This window comes from Panthera leo, chromosome D2 (genome assembly GCF_018350215.1).
Source record: "Panthera leo isolate Ple1 chromosome D2, P.leo_Ple1_pat1.1, whole genome shotgun sequence".
In the NCBI taxonomy this organism is placed as follows: domain Eukaryota; kingdom Metazoa; phylum Chordata; class Mammalia; order Carnivora; family Felidae; genus Panthera; species Panthera leo.
In genome coordinates this window covers 56,956,534-56,969,058 of record NC_056689.1, presented here as the reverse complement: position 1 = coordinate 56,969,058, position 12,525 = coordinate 56,956,534, and the positions used below count along the sequence as shown (strand labels likewise).

Sequence of the window (12,525 nt, the reverse complement as noted above, 5' to 3'; positions counted from 1 at the left end):
TAAAATATAATTTTTAGGGACTGCAAAATATCCATAGTTCGATCTATTATAATTTTTTTCAGTAATTTATTTATTGAACTTTTAATTGTTTTCAGCTTTTTTTCCCCATTAAACATAATGCTGTGATGATCATTGAACCAGTTAAGAGTCTTTGGCCATAGGAAAAAGAGGGAAGGAAGAAATCTAGGGAACTTAAGCAGAGAAGAAATGGGGTAGATGAAAAGCTGAAGCACACAGCTTAGAAGGGATGGAATCCAGGACAACATGGAACCCAGGTGGCAGCACAAATGACACTCCATAGAATAAGTGGCATGTTTGGCCATACCATTCAGTTGCCAGACTTCCCTGGAGAGAAAGTCCAACTGGCGTAATAAGATCACTTAGTTTCCTCAAGGAGAAACAATTATGGCCGAATCATTTCCCAGTAGAAATCCAGATGCTGTAATAAGAAGGGGAGGAATTTAGGGCACAAAACCAACAATGGCTACTGCAACCATCTTACAGACAAATCTTTGCACATATTATGATTATTTCTTTGGGAAAAGTGGAATTGTTGGGTCAAAGGGTATGCAGCAATTTGAGACTCGGATGCACATTACCGCGTATTCTCAAGAAAGGTTATTTCTGGCAATTAATTTTTTTTTCATTCTGGTAAAATATAGAGAACATAAAATTTGCTAATTTAACCATTCTTAAGTATGTAGTTCATTGTCAATTCACAATATTGTGCCACCATCTCTGCTATTTCCACAAAATTTTCATCACTCTGGATAGAGATCTGTACCCATTAAGCATTAACTCCCCATTCTCACCTCCTCCACCAGCCTCTGGTAACCTCTATTCTACTTTCTGTATCTCTGAATTTATTTACTCGAGATATTTCATGTAAGTGGGATCATACAATATTTGTCCTTTGTGTCTGGCTTGTTTCACTTAGCACAGTGTTCCCATGGTACATCCACGTTGTGGCATGTGTCAGACCTTCATTCCTTTTTATGACTGAATAAGATTCCATTGTGTGGATATATCACATCTAATTCATCTGTGAATGGACGCTTGGGTTGTTTTCACCTTTTGGCTATTGTGAACAATGCTATAATGAACTTTCACTTACAAGTATCTATCCAAGTCCTTGATTTCAGTTCCTTGGGGGTGTATACCTAGGAATAAAATTGCTGTGTTGAGGTAATTCTATGTTTAACTTTTAAGCTTTTGAGGAACTGCCCAACTGCTTTCCACAGTGGCCACACCATTTGGCAATTCATGTTTAATATTAAACACTAGGAAATGTTTCAATAACATGCTGGACTTTCATGATCTGACTATCAAAGTTGTTGAAATAAGAACAGTTTAAATGCATATTTTGCCAAAAATAACTCTCACTGAAAGCATATAATTTGGCTTCTTTTTACAGCAAACTTCTCAGTTCTTCCCCTGGCATTTTGAAGCCAGACAACATCACCTACTTATCTCAGTGAGCAGATTCAATACAGACCTTTATAATTCTTTGTGCAAGCTTATGATTGCTTGCACCTGAAGTATTCCTAGAATTCTGATTTCATACCCCAGTACTTCTGGTGCCCCTTGAGTGATGACCATCTGGGCTGCATTTCTGGTTTGAAGGTTTCCTGGGTCTCGATTCCACCCATTTCTCTGGTTTGGGCATCATACCCATTGTAATGGGCTAGAAGTTCCTCCCTGCTGCCACTGACTGCACCGCAGAGCCCCAGCTCAGCCAGTGCTTTCTCCCATCCTCGCTTAGGTCTAGGATTGTTGGGGCTGAGTACAGACAAACTCTATAATTTGTTTCAAAGTAGATTAAAGTCCGGCTGTAGATAAGACTGAGTAAGAGGAGCAAGGGGAAAGGAGCCAGACCCAGGGGAAGAGGGTTACTTCTAGGCGCTTCTAGTTCTACCTCTTCATTGAGCATTTTTATGTTCTAGGTGCTGTGTTAGGCTTGGGGACACAACTGTAAGAAAACACAGTCCCACCATCATGGAAGTCATAGTCTAGAAGAGAAGAGACATATGAATCAGAAAATCCCATCCATAAATGTGTAAATACAAACTGAATCAAGTGTCCTAAGAGAAACTATTTCGGTGGTTCTATGAGAACATATAACACAGAAATGTGGCTCAGCCTAGGCAGGGGATGGGGGTGGTCCAGGAAGTCTTCCCTGGGAAAGTGACCCTAAAGCTAACATCTGAGTTAAGAGTTAACAAAGTGTATGTGTGTGAGCTAGTGATTGCCCATGCTGGGGAGGGGTGTGTGGGATGGGTTTGGGAGGTAATTAGAGAAACCGGAAGGCCCTGTCTGAGGTGGGAGGTAGAAAAACATCAATGTCCTTGAGCACAAAGGGCCAGGTAGATAAAAGCAGGGTGGTAAGGGGCCAATTCAAGTTAAAATCACAGTTTTAGCCACTGGTCTCTAGCCATTTGATAGTTGTGAGTAAGGTGGTAAAAAAATTGATTGGAGGGGATTTCATTCCCTCTAGGGAGAGCAGCAGGGAAAATTGTAGCTTTTAGTATTTCCAAAGATGCTTTAGTCACATGGAAACTTTCTGGATCTTCCCTGTAGCTCCCTCTCTGTGGAGGAAGTTGGAGCAGCAGGGTTCTTTCCCTTACATGCGAGCTCTGGCATGCCGCCATGTCTAATGCAAACATCCACGGTGATGTTCCACTTCATTTCTTCATGGCTCTCTAAGGTCAGATATCTAGATGAAGGTGGCTATTGGTATAGCATTTGTGCCCACTAGGACTTAACTAGGTTTTTGTGACTTTGGAAGTCAGACAAGAGGCTCCATGAAGGAAAAATATTTGTCATTTTTTGTCACACTTCAGGGCATATATACCTCCCACAAGAAGAAAATACTGAGATTAAACAAGTTTAGGCAGCTGCAGCATGGCCTGTCAGTGCCCAGGAAATCCATGGCCTTTTGAACCTTGCAAAGTTATCATTTCATTCCCATTCTGCCTTGGAAGTCCCCCACATCAGCTTCAGGAAGTGAACTTTAATTTGATCATTCATTCAATCAAACATTTATTGAGTACCAATATCTATGTTCACTGGCACTGGGGATGCAAAGGTAAGCCTTGATCTGAATGAGGTTCCTTCCAATCTTCTTTAATCTCCCAACACACGCACACATGCATACACACACATGCTCACACCCCCTCAAATACACACAGCCAACCCCTCCCCCCACATACATACAAGTTATGTTTATGTTTCTGGGCAACTTGCAATATAACTATGTACCTACTGGAATATAACTATTTTCATGAGGCTAGAAAAACAATCTTTCAAGGAATGAAGAGAAGAAAAAGCGACATGTATTAAATACTTCATTTACCAGGCACTATGACAGATGTTGCCAGATATATTATCTCATTAAACCCCTACAAGGAAATTGAGGTTTAGAGAGAATAAATTACTGTCCAGGATTTGAATATGTATCTTTCAACTCTAAGCAAATTATTTCACCACTTTTGTTTCTCTGTGAAGCTTTCCTTGAATCTCCTGGTTGTAAATAATTATTTCCTCTTCTGAACTACCAAAGTATTACAGTGGTTTCTGCTCATGTAAAGTTTACTTTAGTCAGCCTCATTTTACAAAGAATTGTTTATATGTATCTTGACCACTAAGTTCCTTGAGGATGGGAAGATGTCTTGTTCATCTTTGTATCACCCAGACTCAACAGAATACTTTGCATGCCACTAATATGTGCTCAGAAAATGCTTGTAGAAGTAAAGAATGTATTCTTAGCTCTCACTTGATTGGTCAGCACCTAGGGCCACAACCCAGCACCCCCTTCCCACCCCTAGTGTATCATCAAAGGTGTCATGGTCATGCAGTGTAAATAACCCAGTCTACAACCCAAGACCCAATCAGACCTCCATAACCAGCTGCCCCTTACCTCCTTTTCAGGCTAGGGTGCACGCTTCCCAACTACAGTCCACTCTTAGGAAGCCAGTCTCCTGGCTGAGGTCAATGCAAGTCTTGACTACAAGCTAGGGACTATCTGAACAGAGAATTCTAGGGTCACAGAGACTCAGAATGTGGTTTAGAAAGAGGCCTGGGCCCTTGGCTCTGTGGACTTCTTGCCCCATGGAGAAGGGTACTGCTGAAGGAGGACCAGACCTTGGCTTTCTAAAGCAAAGGTCCCCTTACCCAGCTTTAGGTTAGTGGAAATAGTAAATGTGAGAAATATGAGTAAAGTAAGTGAATAAAGACAGAACATTTCAAAAATGTGCATTGGACTTGTATGCATTAAAAGTGATAAAAAGAAACTTCAGAACTAAATTTTAGGGATGCATTAGGAAATATTTAACCAGTGCACATTTGTTAGGTATCACTATCACTCTGTTTGATTTTCTTTCAGGTATATTCTTTGTGTATCCCTGGCAGAACTCAATGTCACTAAGCTTTTGCGGGCTGGGTTTGGGTTAGGAGGAGGTGGGGTGAGGGTAGAAGGGATGCACTGCTCTTGTTGTCCTGCCATAGCCATCCCATCCTCTGGAATTAAGGATTTGAGCATTTAAAAAGCTCCAAATCCAGTTTCATGCTCATTCTCTGTATCCAATCAATCACCACACACAATCAATTTCATCTCTTAAATATTTCTCAAATCCCTCTTCTTCTTTCTAACTTCCTCACCTTAATCAAATGATCATTTTTCTTCTTCTTTTTTTTTTTTTTTTTCAACGTTTTTTTATTTATTTTTGGGACAGAGAGAGACAGAGCATGAACGGGGAGGGGCAGAGAGAGAGGGAGACACAGAATCAGAAACAGGCTCCAGGCTCCGAGCCATCAGCCCAGAGCCTGACGCGGGGCTCGAACTCACGGACCGCGAGGTCGTGACCTGGCTGAAGTCGGACGCTTAACCGACTGCGCCACCCAGGCGCCCCTCATTTTTCTTCTAAACTAACCTCCTAAATGGTTTTCTACAATCCATTTTCTGCACAGCTGTGAGGGTCAACTTGCTAAATGTAAATTGAATAATGTCACTTTTTCTGTTAAAATTCTGCAATGGTTTCCCATTTATTTTAAGACAAAATCTAGAATCCTGAGATCTACAAGAACTGGCTCTGCCGTCCTCATCTTGTAGTCAATGCTGAGCTCCAAGCTGAATTGGTTTGCTTTCTGATTCTCAAACATTCCAAACCCCTCCCCATCTCAGAGACTTTGCATAACCTTTCTCTTGACCAAAACACTCTCAAGCCCCTCCCCTCTTTCCCTCAAATCTTAAATGAAGTCTCTCACTCCATGAGAGACTTCTTTCCTCACCACCCCACCAGGGCATCACAAGTTCTATTATATTAGGCTCATAGATTCCTCCACTACCATTAGCACTATTGAAATTAATTAATTGCCTAACTCATTGGCTTAAGGACTTCTTCTTGCTAGATATAAGCTTCATAATAGCAAGAACTGTGTTTGTCTTATTCACTACTGTATATCTCCATGCCACTAATGCCTGGCATGGAGTCTTAAACATAGTGCACATTCCATAATTTTATTGTAGCACCTCCTGCAAGGAAAGGGTAAGTAGTCTTAGACCTCAGAGAACACACAGTTCAGTGATTAATCCAGTAAATTCTGCAAAATACTGTCAGTTTGTTTCTCTTTTCCCATTTGTTTTGGTTCAACTCACTCCATATACTGCACTGTCTGGCTTTCAGACAACAATTGACTTTTTGACAAATAGTAAAGAAAAAGAAAAGATTTAAAACCTCTGTCTTTTTAGTGTCACCTGTTATTAGTTTTCCCTCTCCAGCTAATAAATGGACACTATTTTTCTTCCACCTCTTCTTATGTCTGATACACTTAAAAAATGTCTGTCTGTGTCTCTCTTTGTATCATGAAAATTGCGATGCACTCCTTGCTTTGGATGTTTTTTTATTATTGACATAAAAAATTATATTAGTCTTTCTTCTTGATGACTTATTGTCTGAAAAGTTATGTTTATATTCCACCTTTCTTTCATATAATGTCTTTTTGTTGTTATTGTTGTTGTTAGATATGTATGTGCATTCTTTATTTTTTCCTGTCTATGCATAAAGGTAATTTTTTCTGCCTTTTCATGTCATTTCCTTAAGAGATATTCAGGAAGCATTTCATTTGGTTAGTTTTATTTGTGATTATGTAAACGGCACATATTCATAGTAAAATAAAAGAAAGAGGAGAAGGAGGGAGGGACTATTGAAGGGAGGCAGGTAGGAAATATAGTTTGATCCTGCTGAGACCTGGTGTACGTGAGGGAGACATAAACACAGAGACACGGGAAAGGTGGAGTTTTAAAAAGAGGTAGGATACACAGGGAAGTGAGAGAAGATCAAAGTGAGAGAGGAGTCTGAAAATGGCACATGGAACTAAGTAAAGGGGAAATTTTCACATTCATCTTGGCTTTTAACCTGCCATCAACTGGCACCAACGCAAACCTCCATTACCCTGAGGGAAGAGGTGGTGGACTAGGAACACTATCACCATGAAGCCATCTCTCTACGGGCAAGACAATTCAAAGAGATGCCAGCCTATGGGTGGATTAACAAGGTCACCTTCAGAAGGGAGCTCTGGTAAGCAAATGCATCCATAATGTTCCTGTATTATCTCTTTAATATCTTACTTGGCACTTTTAAAAGATGATCAGTCCTACGTTACTTTTAAAGCAAAACAATGTAATCAGCACCTTGATTCCACCACCCAGTCTCATGCTAAGACACTACTATCAGCCTCTGCATTCTCCCACTATGCCATTCCTCTGATTCCTCCTGCCCCACCCGACATGACCATTATCCTAAGTTTCATGTTTATCAATCTATTGCTTATGCACCTATATACACAATGTTATTACAAATGTGTGTGCGCTTAAAATATATGTATGAGCTAAATGTAAGGAGGTTTAAAAAAAAAAAAAAAAAGCAGGCATTTGCCTCCAGCATCTGAGAAACACACAGCTATTGCCTAGATCACATGCTTTACCCGAGCACACTATCCTTGAATTCTGGGGGCTGGGTGGGGTGGGATGGGAGGTGGGGAAATGAAGGCTTTTGTCTACCCATGTACAGTTTTGGAAATGGAAATGAAGAGATGATCGGAAATAGTTTTCACAGAATACCAAAAGCAGAGAAAAAAGGGAGAAAAGGAATATAGAAGTCCTTTGAAAGTGCTTTCTCTAGAAATGGAAAATCAGTGAATCTGCCAAAAGGGCAAGTTTGGGGCTTAACACCAGATTCTCCTTATTGCTATGCTTACTACAAAATGGTTAACAGAAAACTCCTAAAAATAAAATGTTTCCTGATTTCAGTCTCTGAACTGAAAACATTTCCATGTTTTCTTCTCCTTTCAAGATTTGTTTTCATTGTGGAAGATCTAAGACACTTTCTTAATAGAAAAAGAAATTACATGACTGTGAACTTTGAAAGAAAGAACGAAACAAAAAAGAAACAAAGAAAGAAAAAAAATTCCATAACTAGAAGGAGTTTATGTTTCGCTGCCTTTTGTATTTATGGATAAGAAGATTTAATATTATAAAAATGTAAACTCTTCTCATTTGAGCTGTAAATTCAATGAAATTCCAAAGTCCCAGCAGATTTTGTTTAGATATTTAACAATCTGATTCTGAAATGTCTGTGGCTGAGCAAAGGCCCAAGATTAGCAAAACCATTCCTGAAGAGTAAGATAGGAGGGGTTGCTCTACCAGATTTCAAGACATATATCAAACAATGGTAATTAAAACAGTGTGGCAGTGATACAGGACAGCAAAGAGGGATGGAATTGAAAGCCCCAAAACAAACCCATGAATATATGGAAGTTTGATATATAACACAGAGGACATTGCACATCATGAAAGAAAGAAGACACAATTTAATAAATGATGCTGATATAACTGACTACCCACATGGAAAAATATGAAATTAGATACCTACCTAACACACCATACCCATAGATCAATTGCAGATTGATTAAATATTTAATGATTAAGAAAAAAACCTTCAAAAGTTATAAAAGAAAATATAAAATATCTATGAACCAGACATGAGGAAGGACTTCTTAAACAACACACAAAAAGAACTAGATTTTTGTGCAAAAATTAAGTCAGAAAATAACAGGTGTTGGCAAGGATATGGGTCAAGGGGAACTCCTACAGACACTGCTGGATGAAGTGTAAGTTGGAATAATTGAAGTCATTTTGTAAAGCAGTTTGGCAATTAACCTGTAAAGTTGGATATTTGTGTACTTGTGTATGACACAGCAATTCCATTCTTAGGTCTGTACTCTAGAACAATGCTTCTCTCACTTTAATAAATGTCAGAATCACCTGCAGAGCCCCACAGTTTGGGGGCCCCACCCCCTGGAGACTCCGATTCAATAGGTCTGGGATAGAGCCTGTGAATGTGTATTTCTGAGAAGCACCTGGGTGCTGGGGCTGCTGCTGGTTTCCAATCACGATTGGAGCAATACTGCTCCAGATTTCTTCTCTTATGTCTTGGGAAACAGGAATAAGAATATTCAAAGCCACGATGTTCATAACAGCAAAAATCTGGACACAACCCAAATATCCATCAGCAGAAGAATGGATAAATAAACCGTAGTATGTTCACACAGTAAGGTATCATACAATATTGAAAATGAACAAATATTGAAAATGAACATATAACAACCTGGATAAATCTTAGAAGCATAATGTTAAGTGAAAAAGTATGTCACACAAAATTATATACAGCATGATACCACTTTTATAAAGCTAATAAATTAAATAATATATTGCTTTGGAGCAATTATATGGATAAAATTAAAATATGAAGCAAGAGAATGAAAAACACAAAAATGGAAAAGGGAAGAATCACATAACTAGATGCCATCATGTGGGTATTATGGTAGTTTTTCAGGTGGGTGGTGGGTTCTCATATGCTTCCGAACTCTCACGTAAGTTTTATGTACATGAAAAATTGTTGGAAACGATTTGATGAATTGATGGAAGACACATACATAGCACACATCAAATGGGAAAAATTTTTTAAATGAGTGCCAGTCAGGTAAGCTAAATGAGACAAGATTACAAGGAAAGTAAAATTGTAATAACAATTAAAATACTCATTGCACTTGGCAGATGACAGAAATGATCCTGGGGAAAATGTAGAAGACAAACCTGAGATGTCCTCTTGCAGAGTGAAAGCAAAAATGAAAACCAGTGAGAAAGCAGATGATAGAAGTACAGGACTGAGGATGGAAGGCTACCAGATTCCTAAACCAAAGATTGGAGCAAACAGAGGGAAAAAGAGTTCGAAGCTATACTTAAAGAAAATTCTTACAGGTTAAAAAAAGGCCTTAGTCTTCCTGAACAAAAGTACTCCCCAAATATCAGCAAATTAAGGCGGAAATCCATAGTGACATAGTCCTGGTAAAAGTTCAGATATCAAGAATAAAACATGACTTCTGTAAGCATCCTGGCAGAATATAAAAGAAAGAAAATAAACTGGCTAGATAAACATAGAATAAAATTCACACTAGCCTCAAATTTCTCTGTAACAACAAATGCTACAAAAAATGGTTTCAAAGTTTATTTGGAAAAATAAGTGGATATGACTAATTAAAAAAAGTTTGAATGAAGAAAGAAAAATTATGAATGAAATGAACTTGAAACTCTAGATACTGAAATGTAAACTATAATAATGAAAATGATGTAAAATGGATAATATATTACAAATTATAATGCATATATTATATATCTATATATTTTTACATATATATAAAAGTTGGTATGTGAGAAAGATGGGTTTAGGAATAGGTTATCAACTTTATGATGCTACTAGTTGTAGACTAATTTAGAAAATAATTAGTACCATACAGCAAAATATTTTTCAATGAATTAAGAGGTTAAATTTTTAAATAATTATAAAAAGAACTAGAAGAAATATCAGTGAAGATTATTCTGATCCTTGTGTGAGGAAGGGCTTTCTAAAAGAAGTGAAAGAAATCAAAAGATTGATATATTTTCCTATAATTTTTTTTTAAATTGGCCATGTCAAAAATCATAAAAAGTGATAAAAAGTAAACTACAAATTTGGGTGGAATATTCGTTCCATATACATTCCAAAGATACTTACTAATAATATTAAAAGATATATTATAAATCAATGTGAAAAAAGTGGATATCCCATTGGAAATTGGGTGACTATCACTTCATGAAGTTTACTTCAAATCAAAAATACAGAAATTATAGTCAAATAGGAGCAGACTGAACCGCGATTTTTTTCATTTATATGATTGACAATGATAAAATACTTGGCATTTTAAATATTAAGATGCCATAATTAACAGCCATTCTGAGGACACTTAGTATGAATTAAGGTAGATGGTTGGACAAGGCTTAGAGCTCACTACTCAGGGCAGATTTAGAGCTATTCTGGTGGCAAAGGGGCTTTGAGACTTTATCCTTATTTATGCACTTCAACAGACATTTTTAGGCAGCTGACATTATAGATGACCACACTAGAGGGGGAAAAAAAGAGAAGATCATTAAAAGGTTTCTGCCTGGAAAGGTGAAGGCTGAGAAAAGACGCGTGATGTCTTTAAGGCCTTGAGTAGCGTCAATGCACTGAATGGCATGATTATGGAATTCCAGAACTGGGAGGGGGAGAGAGGGGCGAGGAAGCCCCTAAAACAAATTAGGAACCCCTTTTTTACATGACGAGTTATGAACACTGAAGTCATTGCCCCATAATTGGATATAAGAGCAAATACAAAACAAGTACAAAATACAAAATATATCTTGTATCAAGAGTAAAAACAAAATATGATAATAACAAGTGCCATAGAAATTAAGGCAGCAGTGAATAGGCATTTGTAAGTTCAAATATACGTGTGGGCCACAGATTGAGTATTTATTAATCAGTTACAAATGGATGCTGGAATGGTTAAAAGCATCACATTCTTTTATCTTAGAATTATTCTTTTTATTTTAGAACTATTGAGAATGACCAAGGATTAGCACCATGGTTTGCAAACATTCTTCTGTTGGTGTTTCTGACGCTGGAATCCAGAACCCTGGTCTTTTGCCTGGAGGACCTTCATCTCCCCTCACCACACTAATCGCCTTTAGTGACAATATTTGGAGGATGACATTTTGGATTCTCATATTGATGACAATTCTAAAGATTGGAAATCTTCTATTCTACAGTTAAATACAGGTCATAGGCCATTATGAAAGTAAAGTCATAGGAAAAGAAAGTTAAAAATGGAAGGCCATACCAGGTTATTATTTCATATGTGAAAAACTTTGATTCATTTGTTTTGTAGGCTGGTCCAAGTCCACCCCACTTACCCCATTTGGTCATTTGAAAAGGCCACTTGAGACAATGCCCATTTCATTATCAACCCAAGGTGAGCACTTCATTGGGTTGACATGCTTACAGGATTAGGATCTCATTAGTTGTGGTTCACTGTACCCCTGGTAAGAAGTGGTTTCTGGTATTGGTATGTTTACTCAGGACACTCAACTTGTATCTTTCTCTGACTCTCCATCTCTCTGTTCTTCTCAGGACTACTGGCTCTCTCTCCTTTACAAGCGCCTGATTGGCCCCAAGGTCTTGGCTGTGCATGTGGCTGGGCTCCAACGGAAGCCACGGCCAGGCCGAGTGATCCGGGACAAACTAAGGATTTATGCTCACTGCACAAACCACCACAAGTAAGTCTTCAGGAAGATGTCACAGAAAGCCACTCACAAGGGGCTTCAGGCTTTGGGCCCCTCTTAAAATTCCATAACATTTGGGGACCCCTGTAAGACTTACTGTAAACTGCTTCTGGAATCGTTATTCCTGCTTTTTGCGGGTTTCATATGATCTCTGATAAAGAGCTTTTTTCCAAGTAAAACCGTTTTCTCACTCTCAGAGGATTTATGCACAAAAAGTTCATAAAAATACATGCCATTTGTTCATTTACTTCTTCATCCAACAAATTTTTATTGAGCATTTTCTCTGTGTCAGTTGATGTAATGCCCATGAGGCGTTTTTTGTGTACCTATGCCTGAACCAAGGCTAGAGATATAAAATTTTTTTCCTCTGATCCACCGGCAGAGCTTGAGGAAATAAGTCTACATTTCTAAGGTGCATGCTGGAGAGCTATACCACTAGGAAGCTAGCCCTAGACCAGTGTGTCCCAAGCCGGCAGTGCCCAAAGGTAGTCATGCCAGCTTTAGAACCATTTTCAGAATTTCAGAAATCTTTCCAGCTACTTTAAATGTTAAGAGGTTAATAAAATCTAGTCTTCCTTTTTTTACAGGGCTAGACTCAGAACAATCAGTGTGGTAATCCTTCTCTTTTTGATCTGAAGCACTGGTTGTCACTACAGTTGTCTGTAAACAAACAAAAAAAGAATTATCATTAGATAAATAAATTTTTGCAGCTAAAATATTTTAAAACATGAAGATCATAAGGTAAAAATTGAACACTGAGCCTAAGGCCAAACCCATCTGACCAAATATGGCTTTCTTACATCACTTCCTATGTAAGGAGCAGAGTAGGC

At 38.2% G+C, this 12,525-nt stretch overlaps 1 protein-coding gene across 2 annotated transcripts in view; it reads left to right on the top strand.

The window, feature by feature from the left end:
* Positions 1–12,525, top strand: part of HPSE2 (heparanase 2 (inactive)) — a 676,598-nt gene that overhangs the window by 637,793 nt on the left and 26,280 nt on the right. For both annotated transcript variants that reach the window (XM_042907947.1, XM_042907948.1), the window contains exon 10: positions 11,544–11,689. In XM_042907947.1, the coding sequence (XP_042763881.1) occupies positions 11,544–11,689 (146 nt within the window). The remainder of the gene's footprint in view (positions 1–11,543; positions 11,690–12,525) is intronic.